The following is a 27140-nucleotide window of genomic DNA, read 5'->3' as shown; positions in this document are numbered from 1 at the left end:
CCACCTCACCCTCAAGAATGCCTTATATAAACAAAAAGGGGGAATAGGAGAAGATTTTAGAACACTGGACAAAAATGGCCGCAGTGCAGCAGAGTGGCACGGCCAACAATCCAATCCAAAACACATGCCTAAAGTTTTGTGGAAGGATGTGTTGGAAGGAACATGGAAAGGCCCGGACCCAGTGATAATCTGGACCCGAGGCTCGGTTTGTGTTTTTCCACAGGACCAGCAGAACCCCGTTTGGGTGCCTGAACGTCTGATACGCAGAGTGGAAAACCCCGGAGCGGAGGTACAAGATGATCGCACTGCTTCTGCTCCTGCTGTGGATCCTACAGCAGGCGACGGCGGAGCCGAGCTGCAGCTGCAGCCACCGCCGCGCTGACTATCACCATTCCTACGGCAGAGATGCTGAATGGTCTGTCCCAGGCCACTGCCTCGGCAATGACAATGCAGAACATCATCAACGGCCATTTTCCTCGTCACCAGCTGGAGAAGATGGCGCCCATTTCCTGCTTACCACCCTTTCCCCTCTTCCCTGTTGGGGATTGGCCCAGCAGCCTGCTTAGAGTGGCGCGTGACACCTATCCTCTTAAAGGTCACGCATGATACTGTCCCGGATTGGTTGGGTGACTGAATATAAGGGAGCCCGCCGGGAGGGAGAAGAGCTTCCCGACAACTGCTGTAACCGCCGCGAGAGATTAGCCTAGAGAAGAATCAAGACCTTGGGCGTGTTGCTTCGGTCCCTGAAGGGTCGCAACAGTCTGAGCCCCAAATTCCTCTCTTCATACATGCCAATCCCTTTGCGAGGCCTGTAAATACTTCCTTTAAAATGGATCTGAAAACCGATTTTCCTCTCCCTTGCTATTCCTGTCCTATCCCCTCCATCTGCAACCAGTGCAGGAAGATCTCTTAAAAATGTAAATTAAAGCTTGCTCCTCCTTGCTTGAAAACACTCTGGCTTCCTATTTCACCCAGAATAAAATCTAAACACAGAATAAAATCCTCAACACCGTCTGAGCGATGGCTCTAAAATGCACGTCTGACCGAGTCCAGTCCTGGAGCCTGGGGGGCTCCACACACTCACCCTTACCTCTTCTCCATCCTTTCATCTCTTGAATTCCCCTCCATCTGTCCCCCCATGAGGCCTTGGAGGGCTCCTTCCTCTTTCTACAGGCTTCCCTGTCTCATCCTGCTCAACCTCTAGCTAAGGTCTCCTCCTCCAGGAAGACTTCCATGACTACTTCCCATCCTTCTGGACACCACACCATGGCCACTCACCTGCTGCACTGGCTCGACAGTCAGCTCCAAGTAGTGACTGATGGCTGCCATTGTCCTGAGGGAGCCGCAGTGTGGGAGTGTGGTGAGAGGCACCCAGTCTGAATTCTTTCAAGTGGAGACAAGGAGACAGAAACAGGAATTCTTAAGGTCAGGAGACATTTTCTAAAAACAAGGTCCCATTTTCTTTAAAAGAGCTCCTAAAGAGAAGACAAGTAGTGATTCTACAGCATCTTACTACGCTGATGGACAGTGACTGTAAGGCAGTTTGTGGGGGGGACTTGGTGAAGGGGGGAGCCTAGTAAACATAATGTTCTTCATGTAATTGTAGGTTAATGATACCAAATAATAATAATAATAATAATAATAATAATAATAATAATAATAATAATAATAATAAAGAAAAAAGAGTTCCTAAAGTATTTATTCTGTTCTTTTATGGCACACCTCACTTTCTGTTTCCTATATGTATCTTATCTCTCTCTTTGAGGTCACAGTAGGTTGGTGGTTCCCAAACTTTGCTGCTCAGTGGAATCACCTGGGAATCTTTAAAAACAAAACAACTGATATTTTTTTCTCATCAACTGCCCCAGACATTCTGATTAAACTGGTATGGATATTTACAATAGCCAAGAAATGGAAGCAACCTAAGTGTCCATCAGTAGATGAATGGATAAAGAAGATGTGGTAAATATACATAATGGAATATTATTCAGCCATAAGAAGAAAACAAATCCTACCATTTGCAACAACATGGATGGAGCTAGAGGGTATTATGCTCAGTGATATAAGCCAGATGGAAAAAGACAAGTATCAAATGATTTCACTCATCTGTGGAGAATAAGAACAAAGAAAAAACTGAAGGAACAAAACAGCAGCAGAATCACAGAACCCAAGAATGGACTAACAGTTACCAAAGGGAAAGGGACTGGGGAGGATGGGTGGGAAGGGAGGGATAAGGGGGAAAAGGGGCATTACGATGAGCAGACATAATGCAGTAGGGGGCACAGGGCTGTACAACACAGAGAAGACAAGTAGTGATTTTATAGCATCTTACTACACTGATGGACAGTGACTGTGATGGGGTATGTGGTGGGGACTTGATGATGGGGGGAGTCTAGTAACCATAATGTTGTTCATGTAATTGTAGATTAATGATACCAAAAAAAAAAAACTGGTATGGATGTGACCTGGAGAGTTTAAAAGCTGCCTAGATGATTCTGAAGTATGGCAAAGTTTAGGACCTGCTACAGTAGATGCTAAGTCAATGCTGTTGGGTAAAGCAGTGGTTCTCAAACACTAGTGAGCGTCAGAAGCCCTCAGTGGACTTATTAAAACACCTTCAGTTTAGGAAGTGGCAGAACTGGTGGCACCCTAGAATTTGTATTTCTAACAAGTTCCCAAATGATGCTGGTCCAGTGGCCACACTTAAGGGAGTGCTAGAGAGATTACAAAATCTCTGCTTCCTCCCTTCAGAATACGAAGATACACTGGGCTCTCTGTAAATACTCAGTTCCCTTTTGGGAAAAAATTTCATGACAGTTTCTAGAATGGAATGAAAATAATCTCAGATTAGAGCTTTCATGGGATCTTGACTCTTTGGTCTAAACACCTATATGAACCCCTTTACCTTGGTCACACCCACCACTATCCTCTATGTCTTTAACTCAGTTCACAGTCTTAAATCTAGAACTCTCAGAGGAGTGGACCTGGTTCACACACAGTGAGTCTCATTTCCACTTTCTGAAAGAAATGAAGATGGTGAGGAGTCCAGGTAACAGGTGAGATTTTTTTTCTCTCAAAAAATTATCCTAGAAAAGAGAGGGCTGGTTTATGTTCAAGTCCTTGCAAGGTCTCTTCTATTATGAGATCCTTTCTCAAGCATGTGGAACCAAGGACTTTTGACAAAAAGACAAATTTCCTCAGCATAAGTTCTGCTTACCTTTAGAGGTCACCTGATCGAATCAGTAAAAGGAGGTGAACACATTTACTAGTATGACATGACTGTTAATGGTGGCTATTACTGTAAACAACACTTTTAAAGGTCAGCTTATAAGCAATATCAGCTAAAATAATAAGGCTGTGTTGGTGGTAGTGATGACGCAGATGTCAGAGGCATGCCAAAATGGGGATACATGGTGTTATGAAAGATAAGGGCAAATACCACACTATTTCTAAATTAACAAACTACTTTATCTAGTATGTGAACCTAAATATATATATGAGTCACTATATTAGTAAACGGCATAAGTGGATATTTGACAATTTCATTTACATTGCTAAAAATACATGAAAGTTTATTAAGTGATCAAAAAAACTTAAAAATATGTTTTAATTGGAAAAATAGAGGACTCTATTTAGGATAAGAAATTGGGCATAATGAGTAGTGCCTTGCAGTGACTGGCAGAAGCCCAAGGCCCCCAGGCCCCAGCCTATGAGGCTCATGGCCTCTGCCCACCCTGGGCACAGATCCTGGCGCGACCCACAGTTTTCCGGCCATAAGACCTTGCCTCGTTCCTTGCCTCCTGGTTTTCTTCCTCTTCCTCTGCACTGGTCAAAAGGGCCTGGGTGTCGGGGCTCTCTCCGGCTTCGGAGGCAAACCCCAAGGCCCGCCGCATCTTGCTTCTCATTGCCCAGGAAAGGAGAATGATCTGAAGAGTGGAGTTAAGGTGCAAGGATGCACAGAGCTTCAGCTGCCCGGCGCTGCGCTCACCTCTGCACCCTGACACCCCTGCCCCCGGGCTCTCTCCACCCCGGTATTATATTTTGCCCAGATCGGCCCCAGAACAGACATGAGGTCGTCTGAGGACAGGGCCAGGTCTCTCTCCACATTCCCCCGCTGAGGGCCCAGCACCCAGCAAGACCCTACCTCTAAGAAGCACTTAGTAAATACTTGCTAAACAAAAGCATTTTGAAAAACATCTTCCTCAAAGGGCTTGGCTTACAGAGTACAGGTAGTGGGTTCAGCAGTGTCCCCCCAAAGTTTGTATTTACCTGTAACTTCAGAATGTGACCGACCTTATGTGGAAATAGGGTCTTTGCTGATATAATTAAATAGGGTCTTAGTAGATTAGGCAGACCCTAAGCTGGTGACTGGAGCCCTTGTAAGGAAAGGAGAGGATGCAGAGATGCACAAAGGGAAGAAGGCCATGTGAAGACAGAGGTGGAAATTAAAAGGATGTGGCCACAAGCCAAGGAATCCCGGAGCCACCAGAAGCTGGCAAGGGCAAGGAAAGAACCTCCTTGGAGTCTCTGGAAGTAGTGAGGCCTTGCCAGGATTTTGGACATCTGGTCTCCAGAACATGAGAGAATACATTTCTGTTGTTTTAAGCTGCCACAAATTGTGGTAATTTGTTATGGCAGCCCTAGGAAAGCAATACAGTCCATGAGAATATCAGTTTCTGAACTATTTATGCTAAATCCATGTGTCTTTCATACCCACACACCACCAGACCACCACCACCACACAGCCGTTCCTGCCATCTGAGCTCAGGCTGACCCTGAGGCTCTCATGTCAGGTCACTGGCTGACAGCTCATTAGACAACACTGGGGAAGAGGAAGGTGCCCGGCAGTCACCGAGGAGGGCAGCCCTTGTCAGCCTTTATCTCTGCTTCCCCAACCCAGGCCCCAGTACCGAGGAGAACAGAAGGGAGATGACTGCCCCTGTGCGGCAGGTCAGCTTGCAAAGGCCCCTCCCAGCCTCCCAAGTAGACAAGGTGAAGGTGAGGAAAAGAGGTTCCAGGACGGCGGAGACCTGGCCAGGTGGGGGCAAAAGCGAGAGTGGAACCTGGGCCTCCCCGTCCCAGGGCCTGGGCCTTCACAACCCCCACCGCTGTTTCAGAGCTCCTGCCAAGAGATCACTTTTATTTTGAAAAGAAAAAGACACAAAACACAAAATTGCAAATAGTTGCAATTGTGTCTGCCTGCCCCAAGCTTCAAACCACTTCCCTGGCTGCTGGGAGAGAATTCCATTTAGTTAAGGGGGAAGGAGCGCATGGCAGGGGCTGGAGATGAGACACAGGCAGTCTACTGCTGGGCCTGGAGTGGATACAGAGAGGTCCAGAGTGGCACGGCCGAGGGAGGTCAGTAGCCAGGGTGTAGCCCGAAGTAGGTACTCAGGCCGCTGGTCATGGGCCACAATGGCCGAGGCATAAAGGAAGCCAGCCAGGGCCGACAGGAGGCGGGTCCACAGGTGGATGGAGGGAAAAGTCTTACCCCGGCACTGGAGAGAGATGGGAGGGGCTGGGCAGGGACAACACTGCTACCCAGCCCTCCAGCCCTTCAGGGCTGGATTCCAAGACCCAGGCTCTGGCAGCACAGCAGGGGGAGGAGGGCGAGCCCTGTGCCCATGGCTGTCCCCAAAGGGGCTGCTTTTGTTAGGCTTCCAGCTCTTGCTCACACGCTTCCTTTGCCTCCTGAACTCTTATTTATCCCCCAGAACCTGGTTTAAACTCAACTCTGGGAAACCTCTCCTTACCACCTCCACCTTAAGGGGAATGAGTACCCCCCTTTTTGGACCCCATCACACATGGCATATCCCTGTAGCTGAGTGCCTTTTCCCCGGATCCTGACTTAGCTCCTTGCACTTCTACCTGCCCCACAGACAGGGCTTCTGAGGGTGGGCTGGGGTCCTCACCATCTCAATACCCCTGGCACTTGGCACTGGGCAGGGGCTCATGAATGTCAGCTGGAAGAACATGAAGGAATTATGAAGAATTATGACTGAATTATGACGGCCAACGCCTGACTTTTCTCTGCCTGGGACCTCCGATTCTGAACCAGCTCAGACAGGAAAGGTCAGGGAACTTAGATGGAACATTCTGGAAAATTTGAAACCAAGGGTGTTGTTTTGGGAGAATGAGTAATGGAAATAATTGGTTTCAAATGAGGAAAGAGATTCAATATGTAAGTACTCTCTACAGGTATTAAGTCACTTTATATGTATATACACAAATACTATATATTTTCAATTATATATAATCACATGGTATATCTTAATTAACATATATACTTATAAATTATACTATATGAAATTTAGTTTGCCGATTAGATGACCATCTTTAGAGATATACAGGTCTTGGCCAGGGAATGGAAAAAATTCAGAGGGAAAACCAGGCTTTGTCTCATTTTGCCCATTTTTATTTTAATTCTCAAAAAGATTCCCCAGGAGTGTCCCGTTCCTCCCTGCATTTCTGCAAGTCTGGCTCCAGGCCTCCCTGTTTCTGGTCTGCCATGCCCTAAAGCTGGGCAGAGGCAGCACAGGGCTCAGAGGGCAGCTGCTGGCCCCCAAGGCCCCTCCCACCTCACACAACCCCTGCGGGCTTGGCGGAGCAGGGACGTCCAGCCTGGCGGCTGCTGGGCATACCCATGGGACCAGAAGCAGGCCAAGCCCCGGGCAGCCCCCACAGCAGCAGTGCTCACCATCAGGGGGTGTTTCCCACCCCTGGTCCTGTTCGAGGACTCACTCCCGGAACCACAGGAACTTCTCCCTCCACAGCCACCCAGCCATTCTGCTTCTTAGCACCCTCACCAGGGGTAAATTAGAAGCAGCGTCAGGGGAACCAGGGTCTGAGGCCATCCTGGCTAGGCTTCTCAGAACACCTCAAACCCCGCTGGGTTTCTCCCTAATAAGGAGGCCTTCGCTCTGGGCTCTTCTTCATGGGACCAGAGACAGGCCCGGCTGCCCCTCTGAGCTGCCCAGCCCTATCCCCAGGGCAGTCTCACTCTGTCTTCCTGCAACGGGCCACCAGGCTTGAATGCCCTTCCTAATGGGCAACCCACCACCTCCTAAGGCGTGAGTAGCAATGCTGAACACTCTCAGCTTGCCAGGCACTTTGCAAAGTGTCTAGCCCATGAGTGGGAAGTGGGGCCCATCCACAACCTCTTCTCAGTCTTGATTTTCATTCTGTTCCCTGAGACTACTGAGAGTAAGGATGCTCCATCTACCCCAAGACAGCCCTACTGATTCCTACATCCACGGGCTTCCTTTTTTCTAGGCCTCATTAAGTCACTCATTCAGTAACTCATCAGTTTGCTGACACCTACCACGGGCAGGCCCCAAGCCCCTGGAATGCAGTGGGAACAAAACAGACAAGGTCACAGCTCTCACAGCAGACATGCTGCTGGGGACCAACAACTTGGTAAATGGGCAAAGGAGCTAATTCTAGGTTGTGACAAATGCTATGGAGAAAATGATGCAGAGTGAAGGACACAGTTGGGGGGCTATGGGCTGTTCTAAGTCGGGTGGTGTTATAAGTTGAATTGTGAGCCTCTAAAAGATGTCAAAGTCCCAACCTCCAGAACCTGTGAATGTGCCCTTATTTAGAAATGGGGTCTCTGCAGATGTTCAAGTTAAGATGAGGTCATCAGGGTGAGCACTAATCCAATGTGACTGTGTCCAATTAAACGGGGAAAGTTGGACACAGATTTGTACAGAGGGAAGGCCATGTGAAACACGTACACAGGGAGAATGCCATGTGAACACGACAGCTATGCAGCCACCAGCTAAGGAACTACCTGAAGCTTGGAAAGACGCCTGGAACAGGTCCTTCCCAGTGTCTTCAGAGGGAGCAGGGCCCTGCTGACACCTTGAAATTGGACTTCGGGCATCCAGAACTTTGAGACAAGGCATTTCTGATATTCAAAGCTTGAGATGCTTTGTTACAGTGGCCCTAGGACACTAATACAGGTGGTCAAGGCCCTGTGCCAGTTCCTTCAAAGGTTTTCACATGATGCAGCTTCCCAGCCCCCAGGTCATCCTGGATGCCACTCCCAGGGTCACTGAACTGAGCACACTGCCCCCCACTCTCCCCTCCCTTTTAGCTGCAGGTAGCTCCTTTGCTGATGAGGCCCCACGTCCCAGGACAGCTCAGGCTTCAGTTTCCCACAAATTATTAACTAAGCACCTGTCATCCCCAAATCCTATTCTTCTGGAGGCAATACTAACCGATGCTCTTTGACAAGTGATTTTTCTTTTTAGACCTGATGACAGGCCTTTTATGTTTCTGGTGTTAGGCCTGGCCATTGTTCCTGTCAGGGCCCTCCTGGAAGGGCCGTTTTCCACATCCACAGTATTTTGCTTTTCTGCAGGCACTTTCCTGACAGGGGACTCTTCCCATGCACTCTCCTCAAATCCCATCTTCCCTTCAGGGCCACCCTAAGGCTTCCCTGGCACCAGCTGGCCTGGAAGCATAAGTGGTTTCCACCCTTGCTCGTTTGAGTAGCATAGGAGCCTCTCTCCCTCTTCCAAAATCCCAAACATTGCACTCTATCTTCCTTAGGGTATTAAAAATATCCTGCTTTACAGTTCTGTTGTCCTTCTGTGAGACTGAGAGCCCGCCAAGGGCAAGCCTGATGTCTCCAGTCTCGTGTGCAGCCCTCACGGAGCTGGCCGCCGGGGCTTCCCTCCTTGCTGATGCCTGAAAAATACCTGCCATGAGATGGTCTCAGATACACAGAAATCTGGTAGCTGCATGATTCTCTCTCTAAAACCTTCTCATTCCCTACAGGAATATTTGTTCATCCAACCCATGGGTTTTTCATTCACTACCAGAAATGGAGAGAATGTGGTGGGCTCTCATGTGAGAGGCTCTGGCAGGCCTCAGAACCCCTACCTGGGCGGCCACCCACTCCCTGCGTGCACGTGCATCGTGCACACACACACACAGTGACACCAGCCCTCTGACCTGTGCCCTGGAGCTTGGAGGCGGCTCCCAGATGCCCTAAAACCTGCCATGGTGGTCCACAGTCCCAGCCCCAACCCCAGCCTCACAATTCTGGAGAGTGGATGGATCCGGGAAGTCCAGGATCCAAAGGTGGCAATGCCACCCAGCAGGTAGCCGAGGATTTCAGTGTTGTCCTGTGGGAACAAGTGATACACTCAAGACCCTGAGGGGCCACCCTGCATCCCAGCCCTGCCTTTTTCTGCTTTTAGCAGTTTCCTCCCAACAATGGCAAGGACTAACCCTGCCCCCTGCCCTTGGGCATTTGTGGGGACTTTGAGGAGAGAAGGGACCCTCAATCCCCTCCTGGGCAGGCTCAGCCTCACCTGCAGCAGGCTTCCCAGCAACCTTCGTTGTGGCCCTCGAATGGGGCCTGAAGCTTTTGGGACAGCGGCCCAGAGGGCCCAGCCTGGGCCCAGGCTCAGTGGCAGGGCCAGGGCAAATACGCTGGCTCTCAGCTGCCGCCTCCTCTTCCTCTCCCGGGACCTCCGACCTGCAATAGACACCAGACTCCTACAGGGCTCCTGGAATCTAGAGCTCAACAGACAGCTGCCTGGGGAGAACCGTGTCGGCCAGATGCCAGAATGGGTTCCCACACTGTTCTACAGGCCAGATCCTCCCCACCCTTGAAGGGCTTCTGGTGCCACCTCTGTGGAGGGTCTTTCCTCCCCACCACTCTGTCCTACCCATGGCTGGAGCTCTTCTTCCTCAGCACTCTCAGAGCGTTTTATGTTTCAAGGCAGGGGTGATGTTATCCTTTATCGCATGTATCTGTGCATGCACACGCCTCTCCTAGACTGGAACCCCCTGAGAGCAGGCACTGTACCCTGGCAGTTTCTATAATCTTCACAGAGCCTGCACAGAGAAGAGCAGCACAAACTTGGTGAATGCCTTGCTGGGTGAACATGTTTGTGCTGGGGCACTGAAACTGTGCAGGATGAGGAGCACTATCTTTGAAAGGTTCCTTGAATATGACAGATAATCCTCTGAATGACTGTAATAAAAACATTTCTCCTCTGTACAGCATCAAGCAGCTGAGGGAATCTATGTGACCTCACTGATGTAAGCATTCCCTTTTGGACAAGGGTCCAAACACACAGCTGCCCCTTCTGGCAACCCCAGTCTCCCATGCTCAGTCCTGGCATCCATTTCCAGAAGTTGTGGGAGTATTTTTTGGCTGCTGTGGATTTGCACACTGATGTCACTGTTCACCCCTAACAGCCATGACCACCCTCCTCTGGCCTTCGCCATGCTGTTCTTTGTACCTGGAATACCCCTTGCTGTACTCACAGTTCCAGCGTCACATCCTTCCCTGACACCTGCAGCCCCTTCCTTCCCTCTGGCTGCCCACAGTGGGCATGCACCTCCTCACTAGCAGCTCTAATGAGTGTTTATAGGGCCCTGTTTTCGTCTCTGTCTGAGGTCAGGGAGCTCGTTCATTCATCTGTGCCTGGCAGCGGCCCAGCCAGGAGTTAGACCATGGTGTAGGTATGCAGGGTGCTGAGGCATGAGTTGATTCATGAAGACAGGAACATATGGCCACACACTCACACGAATTAGACTTGAATTTGGAGCCGCAGAGTGGGAAGAGAATGAACACAAAGTTCGCCAAGTCAACAGCTGCTAGGTAGGCACCAGTGAAAACCTGGGGGCAAACAGAAATAGAATCTTGGTATTCAGACATTTCTCAGCAACTACAGAACTTCTTACCCTGGATTTCCTCTACTACATGTATTCCACTGAGGTAGTAACTCCAGGGAAGCCTTCTACCAACCCCATTTGACTGATGGGGAGGTGAGGTGCTTAAATGACCCATCCCAGGATGCAGAGGACCCTCAGCAGAGATGGGACAAAAACTCAGCCCTCCACTTCCTACTCCATACTCTTTCCACTGCAGTTAGTCTCTGCTGTGTAACTTTAGCCCAGGCACTGAACACCTCTGGGCCTCAGTTTCCTCATCTGTAAAACAGGGATAATTAACACTTAAGCAGATTACATGAGCCAATACACATTAAGTGCTCAGACCAGAGCCTAGAGGAAAGGAAAACGTGCGTCCCTATAAATGTACCAGCCGCTGCGATGATACACTGAGTCATTAAGAGCACGCAGTTTGAATCCCAGCACTGCTCCTTACTTGAGGGTGACCTGAGAGTTGTTTAACGTCTTTAAGCCTCAGTTTTCACATGTGTAAAATAGATAAAATGAGCGCACGCATGTCAAAGGATGATTTGAGGACTAAGTGAAATAATACATGTCCCCCAGTGCCAGGAAGCATATACAGATATCAGCTATTATTATACTGGACTTGAGCTGGGCCTCATATTCCATCAGCTAATGAGAATGGGCACCCAAAATGAAAGAGAAATTGTTTCTGAGAGAACACTGCTCAAAGCAGCGTCAAGAACTCTCCTAGTCTGAGCGCTAACCATTCGGCAGTCCTTCTTCCCATCGCAAGGCCAGGACCCACCCCATGAGATGGCCCTGCAACGGTGCCCAGAGGCTTTCCTTAGGATATGTGTTCTGGGGTAGGTCTTGTCTGACAGGCTTGTTGGAGGGCCTAGACTTCAGGAAAACGTGAGACTGTTTTTCACTCTCTCTAAAACCCCCATCACCACTTGGGAAAGGATTCAGTCACCCATGCGTGAGCTGGGGCTGAGCCATGGGCTCTAAAAACAGTAACAGAGAAATCACTATTTATTGAGCGCCTACTCTGTGCCAGCTGCTGTTTATGTGATGGGGACATGGTAGTGAATACAAATCTTGCCCCTGTGGAGCTGACCTGCTAGTAGGGCTAAGCAATAAACATAATAAGTAACTAAGGTAGATGGTGTATTAGGGAGTAAGCTATGGGGAAAGATAGAGCAGGATCAGTGGGTCCAGAGCACCTGGAATAGAGGTAGGGCACGACTTTAAACAGGAGGTCAGGGCTGGCCTTATTGAGAAGGTGACTTTTGAGCAAAGGTTTGAAGCAATGGGCCATGTGGCTATCAGAGTAAGAGCACTGGTGGGCAAGGGGTGAGGGCAGAGAGACCAGCAAGGGTACAGGCTGGGAGGTGAAACTGTTCCTCACACATGATGAAGGAACAAGACAGAAGCCACTGGCATCTGCAGGAACCACGCACCTGGATAGTAAGCTGTCTGGCCAGAATGGCCCCGATGGTGTCACACAGGCTGGTCAGGAGACCGCATGCAGCACACAGCACTGACGGGTCCTGTCCAGATCTCTTTGCACATCTCAGGTAGAGAAGCCTGCGGCGACAGACCAAGCACGGGAGCCCTGAGTTTGGACTTCCAGAGCAGATGACTGGAAAGGGCAACTGTGACTGTGTTCTATGAAGCACTTTCTCCCCCAGTTACTCAGCAGGTACTTCTGAGCTTAGTTTACAGATGGGACAAGAAAGGGAGCAAAAGGTTTAAGTCAACCAGCCTGTGGCAAGAGCCAGACCTGCTTCTCTAATGAAGAGCAGTTTCTTTCCTCCGACAAATCTGGCAGACTCAAGTTCATGACCCACGGCTTACTGCTGACAAACTAGCTGTCAGGTTTTATTTTTTGAAAGGAAACAGGAGGCTTATAAAAGTAACCCAATCACTGCAGTTAACTGCAGAGCAGAGTTGATTGTCTAAATTAAAAAGGCAACTTGTTCCTTTGAAATTAAAGTGGACTCCTTCTCATCCATCCATGAAGTGGGGTGGCCTGGCTTCTGCCAGCCTGCATCTAAGTTGAGCTGTTCTTTACACACAAGGAGAGCAAAACTCTCCAAATATGCCATGGCATGTCCACCTCTGCTGGCTTCTCTCCTTTATTTCCCACGTCTTGTCCTCCAACTCCTGAACAAATGCAGAAAGGCAGGACAGGTGCTCTACCAGCATCATTGATCAGATGAGGTAGCAGATGGTTTCCTGCTACCTTACTATGGAGAAGCTGAGGCACGAATGCAGCTCTGGTTTCATTTCATTTACTCAGAGGATGGTCCTCACTCCGCAACGCTTAGGGCTGTCTGGCTGCTTTGGAGCGTCAGCCCTGGGAAATAGTGCGTGAGGATGGAAGGCTATTGGGTTCCCCAATACTTCCTGACCTGTCAGGAGAAGCCCAAAGCTCACAGAGAAGATCAACCTTTAATTTGGGCCCTGGGATCCTGAAACTGATTCAAAGCCTAGGAGTGAAGACTCTGAATTAGAGAGACTTTCTGAGTTGGACTTAGATTAGAAATAATTTATTTCAATAATCCCAATTGAGATCAGAGAAAATTAAGCCCTGTGGTGATATGGTGAGTTCATGGTGGGCCCCTGGCTTCACAGGTAGAGGCCCTGCTCCATACACTGTTGCTCTTCAGCCACTTTCCCAGCTCTCAGGAGTCAGGCACTCCTGGCTGACCCTAACTCAGGCCACACTCAGCTTGGAGGAGATACATTCTCCAAAGTCACCTGCAGATCAGGAAGCCCCGAGAACACATGGTGTCCGCAGACCTAAGGCAGGGTGAAGAGTAGAGGCTCTGCTCTCAGCCCGGCCAGCTAGGAGTTCTCCTAACCTCCCCAGACCTTAGACATTATTATGTGTAATAATGCTGATCGCAGAGGGTGGTTGTGAGGAGCAAACAAGATGCTGCCACAGAGTGCCTCATCCGTTCCCACCCTCTGATCTGGGTGGTCTGATCCTCACAAACCTGTACCTTGCTGATAAGATTTGGGGTTTTGGTTCTTTCCATCAATTCAGGAAAGTCAGTTAACCTCTCAGAACCTAGGGTTTCCTCAACTGTAAATGAGAGTAACAGTCCCTATGTAATGGGCAGGTGGCGGAGATGAAATGAGTTAATAAATTCAACACTAGGCCCACAGCAAACGTTCTAAGTGTCTTTTTATTCATATTCCAGTGGGATATTTTATTCATATTCCACTGGTGGGCAGTGTGGCTGCAGAGCTTCTGTAATGATATCAAAGCCTGAGGGGACTGCCTACCAGTGCCTGAGGTGGGCTGGTGCCATCTCTCCCACCCCAGTGTGGGCCTTTCTCCTCTGCCAGGGAACATGGGACTTGCACCAGCCTTCCGAGCTTGGGACAAGGTGGCTGAGGACCCGGGGGCCACCTTTAGCCAGTCTTCACTTAGAACCCACAGTAAGTGACCAACTGTCTAAACCACTCCAGGTGGGGGTCAGAACAGGGAAAAGGCTGTGGCCAGAGTCAGAGGATTGCCAGTCCCCCCTCGCAGCTAACAGGGTCTAGGATAAATTGTTGAAATATGGAGACACTTGTCCAAGATCCTTGCCCTCTGCCAAAGGTTGGTGGGGGAGCTGGAGCAATAATAATGATTTTTTTAATGAGCACTTACTAACAGCTTTACCCTACTAACTTATTTAATCCTCCCATCCGTTCTTTGAATTATCAATAATCCCCATTGACGTGAGGAAAATGAGGCTCAGAGGTTTTATAGTTGCCCAGCCCACAAGGCAATTCAATGGGAAAAGGCTGACATAGAATCCAGAACTCCCAGCTTCCTGTCCAGGGCCCCATAAACTGCACTGCCCGGCCTCCGCCTGCTGGCTCACAGCCCAGCCTCCCTGTGCAGGGAATCCAGAAAGAAGTGTCCGACTTCAGTCGGCCACAAAATGTTCGTTTCGATCCTGGAACTATGTTGCCTCCTGCTTCGTTCCTTTCTGCCCCCTTCCCTCTAGGTTTCCGTGACTGAGTTAGCGGCAGGGTAGCGCCCCATTCCCTCCGCAGCAGACCCGGCCCCCACCCTGGCGCCGCCCGGTCCCGGTCCCCATTACAGCGCGTGGGCGGCGATCCAGCAGGAGGAGGCGCAGATCCACAGGCCGAAGGAGATGCAGACGCGGTGTCGGGCGAAGCAGCGGTCCAGGTAGTCCCAGTCCCAGAGCGCGGGCGCCGGCGCGGGGCTGGGCGCCTCCCCCATGGCACGGCTCGGCTCCGCCCGCCCAGTGCCCGAACCTCCGCGTGGCCGGGAGTCGGGCGCAGTAACCCCTGCTGCGGGCAGCCCCGGGCGCTGCCGCTCGCGCCCCCTTCGCTGGGGTCGGCTCCGCCGCTCGGCCCAGGTCGCGCGCACAACCGCGGCCGCCCAGCTCTGCGCTCCCGGGCGCAGACGGCGGCGGCGAAGGCACCGGGGAAAGTTTCCGGGACCGCGCAGCTCCCCACCCCTTGTGCTATTGTCGGGGGTCGGCGGGCGGGAGGCCGCCCCCTAGCGGCGGGAGCCGGGAGCGGCCTCGGCACAAAGGCTGCGCCCTGGCCCCAAAGACAGAGGCGGCGCGGTTTCCGCTGACCCCTTCGCCAGCACCCGCAAACCCGGAGGCAGAGCGGAATACAGACCTGGTGCCTGCCAGGTCAGCGTGAGGCAGCCTTTGTGCGTTCCAAATCCGCCACATTTTATGAGCCAGACAATACACATACTTCGCGCATGGCGAAGCGCCGGGGCGGTGGGCAACCCGAGGCGAGTGGAGCCTGGTCCTGATGATCATTGTTGGAAGCCGACTACAAAGGGAGTGGGGAGGAGACAGACATGCTAGTGAGTAAATCCCCCTACATCTCCTCTTATTTTCTTTTCTGCATCTGTCGACGTCACCCTCCACCCCTACTCAGTCGCCCAAGCCAGACTTCTGGAAGTCACACTAGAAGGTGACCCCAGCAGCCAAGGAGGCCGGTGATCTGTGCATCTGTCCCCTCCCATCCAGCCACTCTGCCACATGATTCTGGCAAGCAGAGCTGTTTTCCTTGGAAACAAACTACTATTATAATTTTTTAAATCCTTGTTAATTTTAGTAAGTTTGCTTAAAGAAGGACATGACAATCACTTTTTTCATTTTTAATCATAGCAGCTTTATTGAGATCTCATTCATATACCATAAAATTTGTCCTTCTAAAGTGTACAGTACAGTGGTTTTTAGTATATCCAGAGTTGTGCAACCACCACCATTATCCAACTTTAGAACATTTTCATCATTCACCAAAAAAAGCCAGCACCCATTAGCAGTCACTCTCCATTCCCGCTCAACATTCCTCGCCCCTGGCAAACACAAATCTACCTTCTGTCCTCTATGGTCTTGCCTCATCCAATAGATGACCTTTTTGTGACTGGCTTCTTTCACTTAGCATGTTTTTAAGGTTCATCCATTTTGTAGCATGTGTTAGTATATCATCATTTTCATGGGTGAATAATATTCCACGGTATGGCTAGAACACATTTTGCTTATCCATTCATCAGTTGATGGACATTTGGTTTATTTTTACATTTTGGCTAATATGAATAATGCTGCTATGAACGTTTATGTACAATTTTTTGTGTGGATGTGGACATAGGTTTTCAGTTCTTGTGGGCATATAGCTAGAGGTGGAATTGCTGGGCCCCATGGTAACTCTATGTTTAAAGTTTGGGGGGTCAGACTATTTTCCAAAGTGGATACACTATTTTATTGGTTCACTCTTTTTTAAAAGTTATGGCCACTCACAGGACAAATGAAATACTGTATGTCAGGCATTGTGCAATGAGCCAGGGACACATGCTTGAGAAAAACAGGCAAGGTCCCCACCTTTGTGGAGCTTACACTACAGTAGGAGAGACATTAAACAAGCAGTTGAACAAATAAAGGCAAAATTAACATGTTATTAAACAAGTGGCCAAAATTAAAATAATAAAAGGATTAAGATGAAGTGATACAGAATGAATACCAGCTAAGACAAGATTAAGCAGTTAACTCCAGTTTCTCATAGCCTATAAACAATTCCCACAGTCTGAAATCCCTGACTTCTGGTTCTCTCAGGGCTCTTCTGGTGTGTATTCTGTGTGTTTATAAATGGTCTTCTCTCCCTTGACCTCCCAGGGATGCTGACCTGTGTTCGCCTGCATCTGGAGTTTCCCAGGTGACGTTGCCTACCAACTTTTCCAAAAGATCACCTATTACACTATCTCACCAAAGTAAAGACACACCCTGCACAGTCTTTTATCACCTTCTCACCTACCCCAAGGCCAGGCTACCTTGTCCCCTGTTTTGCTGAGACTTGCAGACACTACTGTTTAATTTGGTTCACTCTTTATTAAGCCTCCCCTTTCTTTTCAGGCTCAGTATAAGCCCTCGGATGTTGGCCCTAATTTAAAAATTGCTTTATTCCTCCCCACCCACCCTGGACCAGGTTTATACACCTCTACAGTTTTTTCTTAGAATGGTTAGTTCTCAGCCTTTTTGAGAATTTGAAGAAAACCTCCCTGAAAAATACTAGTATGTGCACACATCCACACAATTTTTAATATAATCTTAAGGAATTTATGGATTCCCTGAAATTCAACTAGAGATTTCACAGAGGAATTCACACTGGAACAGAAATCCCTGGTTTAAGAGTTTGTCCTTTGGGTCCCTGCCTGAGCAGGTGGGGCCATGTGCTCCCTAGAAGACAGATGGCAGAGTCACTCTGGCTGCCTGTCAAAAAACAGACCTGCCGAATCCAGCTTTCTGGGCATGTGTCCTTGGAACCTGCTTGGATTTATTTCCTGTGGCTGCTGTAACAATTACCACAAATTTAGTGACTTAAAGAAGTAGGAATTATTCCCAGAGTTCTGTAGGCCAGGAGCCTGAGATCAGTTTCACTGGACCAAAATCTTGTCAGCAGGGCTGCCTCCCTCTGGGGGATGGGGGAGGGGGTTCCTATCTGTTGTCTGGCTTCCTTCAGCTTCTGTGGCTGCTGGAGTTTCTTGCCATGTGGCCTCATAATTTGAATCAATCTCTGCCTCGTGGCACATTGCCTTGTTCTGTGTGAGTTAAATCTCCCTCTGCCTCCTATAGAATGCATTTGTGACCTACTCAAATAATCCTTGTTAATCTCCCCATCTCAGGATCCTTAATTTAATCCCATCTGTCAAGACTCTTTCCACATAAGGTAATGTGTACAGGTTCCTGGGGTTAGGACCTGATATGTTTGGGGGGTCATTATTCAACCTACTACACAGTATTTTCATAGCTTCCTGTGAGATTCTTAGGTAAGACTAGGTTATGGACATGGCCCTCTTAGGATGGACAGTTTTGGGGGAGCTCATCAGTTGCTGGATATTTTGGCTCATAAAAAGATGCACTGGGAAGAATGTGGGCTTTGAAGCCTGCAAATCTGGGACTGGAGCTCTCACTCTGCCCCCTTGCAGCGGTGGCTGGGGACAAGCCCTGACCCTCTCTGCACTGTGCATTCTTACCTGTCAAATAAAGGTCATTCTGTGATTATCAGAAACCCTGAGATAAAGTGTCCTGCACATATTTCAACAGAGGAAATTATTGTTGTTACTGTCTTTCCTACGAAGAACCTCCGATCCACTAAAAAAGAAAATGTGAAGGGGAAGGTCAACCAATGGTGGGGAGACACAGAGCTCAGTTCTTGGTTCTCTTCTGTTCTCTACCAGGTGCCAGAAGCATCTGATCTTCTAGCTTTCAGTACTGTCCCTGTACCTATGCCTCCTGAATGAGAGTCTCCAGGTCATATCACTTTCCCAAACTTTAGACTCACATATGCAACTGCCCATTTGACATCTTCACTTGCACATCTCACTGAACATGTCAACACCTAATTCGTGATTGTCCCTCCCAAATGGTCTTCCCTGCACAGACTAATTCTGGGTTCTGGTCCTGTAGGGGCATATAAACCTGTGGCCTATCTGCTCTTGGAGGATGCCTCTCCAAGTGAGATGAGTGTTGTCTGTCTACCAGGCTGTGAGTCTCTGGCAACCAGGGTTGTTTAGTTCAGATCTGGATCCTCAGCTCCTACCTGAATGCCAGGCACATAATAAGGAAGAGGAAGAATGAACTGATTCTTCAACAAGCCATGGAAATGTGATACGCACTATAGTAAGAGCTTGTTTATTGTGCTTTGCTGACACTAACATTGTGTGCGGGTGTGATGGGGAAATGCATCACAGAAATGCATGAGCTGGGCTTTGGAGAATACGTTTGCTTTTGGCAATGAGGCCATGGTACCACTCCTGTGAAGGCCCTCCAGGAGTGGGGAGAGCAGATCCTGTGGACACAGGCAAGGAAGCGGAGGTACTGCCGCGAGGGTAGATGAGGCTGGAGAGGCAGCACATAGCCAGTCAGGCAGGAATCAGGACTTGAGCCTGCAGCGATCATTTAGGGTTGTATATTCTAACTCCTTCCTTGTCATTAGAGTGCCTCCCAAATTTTCCCAGCACCTTATATAGGGCTGTTGACACGTTCAACCCCCAGGAAGTGAATCAGTTCCCTTACCAGCCTCCTCTGAGGCCCCGCAGCTGCCCTGCCCAGAAGCTAATGGTTTGGGCCAAGGGGTAGAGTTTGTCAAAAAGAAAAGCTAACAAGGCCATAACACACACGTCCTTGCCCCATGGCTCTCAGGCAGATCCTGTTGGCAGAGGCACACAGCTGTGGGCACTGTCCTGATGAAGGGAAGGCCGCAGGAACCTGGGCGGGCTTTCAGTCCTGCCCACAAACCCCAGCCACCCACCCTGCAGGCCGGCAGCTCCACAGCTTTCTCTTCAGAGGACACGATGCCTCCTGTCAACATTCTTGTAAAGTGAATTATTTAAAGGGCTTGTGGCTACTGCTCAAACAGTAACTTAAAAAAAGCCCTACATCTGTACAACACAGAGAAGACAGGGATTCTGCAGCATCTTACTATGCTGATGGACAGTGACTGTAATGGGGTTTGTGGGGGGTACTTGGTGAAGGGGGGAGCCTAGTAAACATAATGTTCTTCATGTAATTGTAGATTAATGATACCCCCCCAAAAAAATACGGAAAAAAAAGCCCTATGTAACTTCGATTTACCTGCTATAGAAAGAACAATTCTAAAAGGATGCATTTTGAAATAATGGCATTTCCAAATCTTAATCAGTCCTTTTGTGGACATGTTGGAGTGTTGCTATTGAAGCAGGCGGTCAGACTGTTGGGATCACGGGTTCTATCTAAAACTCTCATAAACTCACTGTTTGATCTTGTGACAGATTCTCTACTTTTTCCCCCCACAAGTTTCTCATTAATAACATGTGATTGCTGAAAGTCACCTACTTCTCGATGCTCAGAAGCTAGGCAAGGGCTAATGGAACTGACAGATGCTGAACATTGTATCAAGGAAAGCCCTACATTTTTAAAGGGCAAATCTCAGTGAAGCTCTCTCATAGTGAGGCAACTCACTGTTTACCAAGCCAACTAAATGCAATTCAGTACTTGAATATTTGCATTGAAATAATTATTTAAAGGAAATGTAAATGCTCAGTGTAGTTTACAATTCAGAAAAAAGCCTGGGTCCTGCCACGTTCCCACATGCCCATACAGGAGCTGGATAACCCCACTCCCCAAAAGCTAGCAAAGGCAGAAAGTAAAGACAGGAGCTCCATCTCTGTTAATTTGTGGTAACTCTGATTCTAGTCTCCCGGTACAGTCCTGTCTGTTCTGGCCTCGTATAATTCTGAATGGCTCTTGAGCCCTTATGGGATTTAACTGTCTACTGTTATGACTCTCACTCCCGCATTCCCAAACTACAGAGGAGGTGAACAAATACCTACCTAGATCCACCAACTGTTAACACTTTGCTCATGTTTTGTTCCTCACTCCACTCAGAACTATTTGAAATTGCAGAACCATGATGCTTAACCCCTAAATGCCTCAGCATATCTCCAAGAATATCCTCCCCCATAACCACACTGCTATTATACTGATCCCAGTAAGGTTATGTAATCCAAATTAAAATTTACTCCTCCGTTCCCGTAGTCTAATATCGTGTTGCTATTATTTCAGTTCAGAATGCATTCATTTAGTTGTATGTCTCTTTAGCCCAGGTCCCATGTCTTATAGAATGTCTCAAATCTGGCATTGTCTAATTGTTCCCTCACAATTAGATTCAGGTTAAATTGAGGTTAAATGTGTTTGTAAAAGCAGGACAAGGGGACGTTGTGTACCTCTTGTTGTACCATGTCAGGAGATGTAGGCTGGCGCCCTACAGGTAATGCTGAGTTTGATCACTTGTTGAGGGTGCTGTCTGCCAGATCTCTCCATTATAGAAAACATTTTCCCTGTGTATTTCGTAAGTAAGTGACGGTGATACTTTAAAACGGTGTTGACTATCCAGTTCCTCAAAGACCTTTCACCCAGTGGCTTCCACATCCATTGGTGATCTCTGTCTGATCCATTATTTCATTGGTAGTTACAAGGTGATTCTATCATTTCTTCTATATTTTTTCCCACTGGTGCTCTAAAAAAAAAAAGGTTCCCTCCTTTCCAGTTTGAACATTATTATGGACTCAGGAGTCCTTTTTTAAAAAACTCAGTGTTTTATGTCATATAAAACATTGTGTCTACTTTAGAAGTAGATGAAATGTATATATTATACATAGAAAATACACCCCTACTTTTCTTCTCCTTCCTCCTGAAAATTCTCACCATTCCTACCTTTGCTGGGTGAGGCAGGAGTTAGCGGTCATTACCTTTAACTTCTGGAGATGTCACTGGCCACAGTTTAAGTGCTTAATAGTCACATATGGCTATAGCGACTCATGTCGACAGCACAGATTATGAGGCACTTCCACTATAGCAGAGTTCTACTGGGCAGCACTGCTGTTAAATGCTAAACCCCTTTGAGTGATAACGATATGTGAATGTGGGTTCATCGATTTCACAATGTCCCACTGTGGGGCAGGATGTTGACAGTGGGAGAGGTTGTGTGTGTGGGGGGAGGGGGGACTGGAGGAATATGGGAACTCTGTGCATCTGCTTAATTTTTCTGTGAACCTAAAACTGTTGTAAAAAAAGTTTATCAGTCAAAAAAAAAGTTAGAACCCCGAAACCTGCAAAACATCCAATACTACATCATATAAATACAACAGATACATTCACAGCATAGAATAGTATACAGCAATAAGAACGAACAACTCTGTGGATTACACATAAGAATATGTATGAATCTCACAATGTTAGAATAAAGAAGCCAGATACGTAAGAGTACATACTGTTGATGCTTTCTATGTAATATAAAAGCAGATGAGAAAGGTCAGAATAGCGGTTATCCTTGGAAAAGTCAGTGGTGACTGAGAGGAATCACGAAGGGGCTTCTGGGTGTTGGTCATGTTCTCTGCCTCGATCAGGGTGCTGGTTGTGTTAATGTGTTGTGAAAACTCAGCCATGTGTACACTTAAAAGATTGTGCACTTGCTGTACACATATTACACTTCAAAATAATTTATTCAATCTACTAGGTGCCAGGCACTTTTCACTTACAGAATGTTCTTTGCTTTTAGATTGCTGAGAATTGTTGTTTCCTCTTTATCCTGGAGTCTTTTTAAAGTAAGATCTTTCCTTTCCATATGGCCTCCACCCTCAACTGGCTTATAGTATGTTTAACACAGACAACAAATGGTTACACAGGGTGGAAATTTTGACTGATTCTCCTCACTTCTCCACAAGGGCTAGAGGGGAAAGGGCCAGTAAGACAAGGTGACATGCAAATTTCAGGCTTGCAGCCAAATTTTGCATTTTACCCACTAAGGAAACATATGTTGATATTGGCTTCTTGACAAAAACCTCTACTCCCTTCTAATTTCCTGAAAAGTAAACAGATAGCAGATGTACAGCAGGTTCTATTTTAAAAGGGTGGCATATTATTCCTTGTAATAAAATGCTGGAAAAAGTTCCAAACAATGAAGTGATAATGATAATGATTGCAGTTCACAAGTCTAAAGTATTAAGTACCTCTAAGCAAGGCTGGGAATACTTAAAAACAAAATTGCAAAGGATGCTTAACAAGACACATTCTGGGCAGAAGCAAAGGTGAAAATACAAACTCCCCTTTCGGGTTTCCTAGTTTGGGTTCCTTCCTTTATTTGGGAGGCAATCCCATGAAGCCTAAGTGAGGGAAGTGGAGAAAATGAGACAGGGAAGGGAGAAAAGTAACAATGCGTTAGGAAGATGGTTCTGGCTGTGGGCAGTGGTGCTCAGTTCCACTGAGGATCTGGTAAGGACCATGTACAATGTACACTGAGTGACAGGGAAGCTGGGGTATGTACTAACCAGCCCGATTCCTCACCTGTTGGGGGTGTTAAATCACTTGTCCCTCTGGACTGCTGTGCTGTGTGTGCAGGCTTAGCAAGCTCCAGTGGTGCAGGACAAAGTCCTCAAGTGGGAAAGCAGAAAACCAAGGGCTTGCAGTGGAAAGCTGTCAGCTTGCACAGAACTCTCCACTGAGGCTGCTAGAGGATATGGAGTGGGATGAGGCATCCCCGTAGACGTACATCTCTTAGCAGTAATACTTATTAGAAAACTGAGTCAGGTACTCTTCACAAGTGTACCACATTCATGAATGCAATATATTAAAGGCTATAACTGCAGAAATAAACCCTCAAATTTATGTTTCATTTTTGACAAGGGTGCCAAAACAGTTCAACTGGAAAAGGCTAGTCTTATCAGCAAACGGTGTTGGGACTACTATATATCCATGTGTAAAAGGATGAAGTTGGTTTGTCCCCTCTCTCACACCATATACAAAATTAACCCACAATGGACCAGAGAGCTAAATATAAGAGCTAAACCCATAAGGTTCTTAGAAGAAAACATAGGGGTAAATATAAATCTTAGTAACCTTAGATTTGGCAATAGTTTCTTAAATACACCACCAAAAGCATAACCAACCAAAGAAAAAAATAAACCTGGACTTCATCAAAATTAAAAATGTGCTTCAAAGGACACTTTCAAGAAAATGACAATTCACTGAATGAATGGTAGAAAATATTAGCATATTATGTATCTCATAAGGGACTTGTATCTAGAATGTATAAATAACTTTTGTAACTCAATAATAAAAAAAGCAACCCAATTAAAAAATGGTAAAGACTGAGCATACGATTCTTCAAACAAGATATACCAGTGGCCAACAAGCACATGAAAAGATGCTCAACTCCATTAGTTATTAAGGGAATGCAAATCTTAAACCATAATGATATCATTTAAAACCCCTTAGGATAGCTAAAACAAAAAAAGTTAATGAGTGTTGACAAGAATGTGTAGAATTAGAACCCAGTTTATAACTGTTGGTGGGAAAATGTAAAATGATGCAGCTACTCTGAAAAATAGTCTGCTAACTGCTTGAAGTTTAAATATATAGCAGTCCACTCCTATATATTCAAGAGAATTGAAAACCTGTGTCCACACAAACATGTTTTAACACAAGTGCTCATAGCATTACTTGTAATAGCCAAATGTGGAAACCCAAATGTCTATTAAGTGGATAAACAAAATGTACGAAACTCACTCAATGGAATTTCATTTAGCAATAAAAAGCAATAAATTGCTGAGAGATGCTGTAACATGAACCTTGAAGATATTAGGTTAAGTGAAAGCCAGTCACAGAAGTTCAGATAGTATATGATTCCATTTATATGAAACATAAAGAGGCTACTCTATGTATGAAGTAGATTAGTGGTGGCTTAGGCCTAGGCAGATGACAGGATTGGGGGCCAAGGGCTAAAAGGTACTAGGCTTCTTTTTTGGTTTTATGCAGAATTGATTATGAATTGGTTGCACAAGTCTGTGAATATACTAAAAACCATTGCACTGTACACTTTAAATTGGTAAATTTGTATGGTATGTGAATTATCTCAATAAAGCTGTTAAAAAATAACAGCATGGAAGCACATGATTTCTATTTTTCTAAGTCTGTTTTGGTATTACACAATCACTAAAGCAAAATTGAAAACATGCTTTGTCCATTCAGTATAAAGTTTGCCATATGCCTGTGTCTGTTCTTCAATAAATGGAACAAAGTATGTTTTCACATGGCAATGCTTATTCCTATTCTATCATGAGCCTTTTACTTAAATTGTGTCACTCAGATAAAAGGGAAAAACTGGAAGCCTGGAGGAACACAATTTTAGAACATTTCAGCTTTGCTTCCTCTACCTCAGATCTGATCTGAAGTAACTTTTCACCTGATATTTAAATGAAGAATCAGAACACTTCATTCTTCACCTGTACAAACCCTCCATGGTTACCCACTGCTTTCCAGAAAACACCCAGAGTCCCTTCACAGGCTTTCAGGTCCTGGATGTAGTACATTATTTGGATTAGCTATTCTAATCCATCCTGCAGTGCACCCGCCTGCTTCAGGGCCCTACTGCTGTTGTCATTCTCTAGACTGTCCTTCCTGCCACATGGCAGGTGGTCATTAAATATTTATTCAGTGAATGAACAAATGTAATTTTTTAGTTCCTCAGATATAACATATTCAAAAATATATCAAGTACATTATGGTCATTTAAAGACAAGGCTTAATTGTGAATTCATGGATGAACTTGGAGGGTCTGTGATCTTCTGGTGCATTTTGTAGAACCGTGTATGTGGGAATGTGCATTTTTCTGGAGAAAGCATCCAAACGTCCATCAGATTTCTTAAAATATCTATGACATAAAATAAGGTAAGGATCTGAGTTAAGAGAATAATGAGGCTAGGAGAAAAAGGGAGACAGAAGAGAAGAAATCAAAGGCTGACACAAGCCACAGTGTTTTTATTCTAAAGGTGACTATAAAAGGTAAACTGCCGTCATATTACTCAATGATTTTTAAGTACTAAGGACAACAGGGATCCCTAAGCCCTAACAAAAAACTGATTAAACTCCCTGTGGGTTAGCTGCAGAAAAACACATGGTTCCTTCTGTAATGACTTCCATTGATAGTGATTTTCAGTATAGATGGTAATGCTCTCTGGGGCCTTTTAAAAACTACACATGCCAGCCCACCATTCCAAGATCTGATGTGTCTTCCGCCACATCAGGAGTGTGTTGGGTATGTGAGATTGAGAATGGCTAATCTAAATAATGTACTCAAAAAGAAACCACCTAAAACCCATCATGTTTTGGGAAATTAGAACTGTTTAAAGAATGTAGAATGTCCAAATGGTATTTATGTAAACCAATAAACATATGGTAGTGACAACAATTTTAATATCTTTTCAAAAAACTCCCCACTTATAAGTCAGCATACATTTGTGTATTTGTTCACACTAACAAATATACATCACTCATTCCCTCATCTTAAACGGAGCCTTCTATAGGAGTAAGTTTCTGGGGCTCCACGGTGATTACATTAGAGTAGCTGTCCCAAGGAGCCCCTCAGTTTCGATGCTGACTGCTGGGTGTGGGTGAGCTGTGCAAGCAGGGGCCCCTCTGCAGCAGCGTGGGCATCGAGCAGCTTCTGGTCCTTCCCAGGCGCACAGGGCAGACGCCATTTCTGTCAGAGGCCCGGTTCACGTATCCAGGTGCTTATAGAGTCTGCGACTTTTCTCTTTTTTATTTCTGTTACCATGTTTTTTCCAGGGCTTCCCAGCCCCGCCCTCAGAGCTCACAGCAGCTGCGGTCACCAGGCCACTCCCAGGCTTGTAGCCCATAACAGCCTGGACTCCTTTGGTCAAAGCTCTCACATTTTCCTAGGAATTTAGAGAAATAGTGAGATCCCAGCACAGTATTACTTCTGGAGAACTCTTAGAAAGTGGACTTCCATCTCCTTCACTGGTCTTTTTCTTCCATGCCTTAAGTGATAAATCTCTTAGCATTCTGTCTTCAGTTCATCTTCTTTTTCTTCAACTTTGCTTAGTCCCATAGCTTCAAATACCATCTATAGCTAGACCCCAAATGCTATTTTCTGGAAATCTCTATCTTGCTACCAAAACTCAACCTGCCTCAATTCAAATTTGGTTACAACTGACTCTGCATTCTTTATCACCAGCACCCAAGGCCACCCACAGCACAGGCTCTCTACTGAGAAAACCCACACTCCCATATCCTTATGCCTTTGTTCATACTGCTCCTACCTGAAAATCTGGCTCTTACAACTCCTTCCAACAGGCACATTTTTATTTGTCCCAAGTCCACCTTAAATATCACTTCCTCTCTAGCTTTCACTCAGTCACACTGCTCCCAGTCTCAAGATAAACTGCTCACCATCTGGGTCCACAAAGTACTTGACTTATACTTCTGTCCCAGACCTAACAGGTCATATTACTTGTCATTGCCCATCTTCCCTTTGCTGGAATGTGATTTCCCTGAAAGCAATAATTGTGTCTTATTTTGGTATCCCAGGTCCTATGTGAATAGCTAGCACATAGTGAGTGTTCATAAAAGTTTTTGTAAACTAGTGATTTTCAGAAA

General features: G+C 46.7%; 2 protein-coding genes and 1 long non-coding RNA gene across 23 annotated transcripts in view; 1 reads left to right on the top strand and 2 right to left on the bottom strand.

Annotated features, from left to right (window-relative positions):
* Positions 1 to 15296, bottom strand: part of TMEM44 (transmembrane protein 44) — a 35209-nt gene extending 19913 nt beyond the window's left edge. For 2 of the 15 annotated variants that reach the window (XM_073231874.1, XM_073231883.1), the window contains exons 1-8: positions 14763 to 15289; positions 12120 to 12246; positions 10549 to 10642; positions 9324 to 9490; positions 9048 to 9134; positions 5328 to 5534; positions 3786 to 3926; positions 1279 to 1383 (exon numbers count right to left, since the gene is read on the bottom strand). In XM_073231874.1, coding sequence (XP_073087975.1) covers positions 1279 to 1383; positions 3786 to 3926; positions 5328 to 5534; positions 9048 to 9134; positions 9324 to 9490; positions 10549 to 10642; positions 12120 to 12246; positions 14763 to 14905 — 1071 coding nt within the window. In that variant the 5' untranslated portion in view covers positions 14906 to 15289. Of the gene's footprint in view, positions 1 to 1278; positions 1384 to 3785; positions 3927 to 5327; positions 5535 to 9047; positions 9135 to 9323; positions 9491 to 10548; positions 10643 to 12119; positions 12247 to 14762 lie in introns of all 15 variants that reach the window. The other 13 variants (XM_037024107.2, XM_073231875.1, XM_073231880.1 and 10 more) reach the window with 12 other exon arrangements.
* The window catches only part of LOC140848434 (uncharacterized), a 110374-nt gene that overhangs the window by 5088 nt on the left and 78146 nt on the right, over positions 1 to 27140 (top strand). For 3 of the 5 annotated variants that reach the window (XR_012129274.1, XR_012129277.1, XR_012129276.1), the window contains exon 1: positions 14719 to 14851. The exons of 1 other annotated variant lie outside the window; for it this stretch is intronic. This is a non-coding gene — a long non-coding RNA (uncharacterized lncRNA). Of the gene's footprint in view, positions 1 to 14718; positions 14852 to 15387; positions 15512 to 27140 lie in introns of those variants that run through there. One more of the 5 variants, XR_012129275.1, reaches the window with a different exon arrangement.
* LSG1 (large 60S subunit nuclear export GTPase 1) overlaps positions 12120 to 27140 on the bottom strand; it is a 43147-nt gene continuing 28126 nt past the window's right edge. The window contains exons 14-15 of one of the 3 annotated variants that reach the window (XR_012129273.1): positions 15316 to 15477; positions 12120 to 12246 (exon numbers count right to left, since the gene is read on the bottom strand). Coding sequence is in view for 2 of the 3 variants with exons in the window: in XM_073231872.1 (XP_073087973.1) it covers positions 26240 to 26419 (180 nt within the window). In the remaining variant the exon portion in view is untranslated. Of the gene's footprint in view, positions 12247 to 15315; positions 15478 to 25920; positions 27124 to 27140 lie in introns of those variants that run through there. The other 2 variants (XM_073231872.1, XM_073231873.1) reach the window with 2 other exon arrangements.

The sequence above is a fragment of the Manis javanica genome, chromosome 3, assembly GCF_040802235.1.
Source record: "Manis javanica isolate MJ-LG chromosome 3, MJ_LKY, whole genome shotgun sequence".
Classification (NCBI taxonomy): domain Eukaryota; kingdom Metazoa; phylum Chordata; class Mammalia; order Pholidota; family Manidae; genus Manis; species Manis javanica.
The sequence above is the reverse complement of the archived record's forward strand: the minus strand, read 5'-3'. Positions and strand labels throughout refer to the sequence as shown.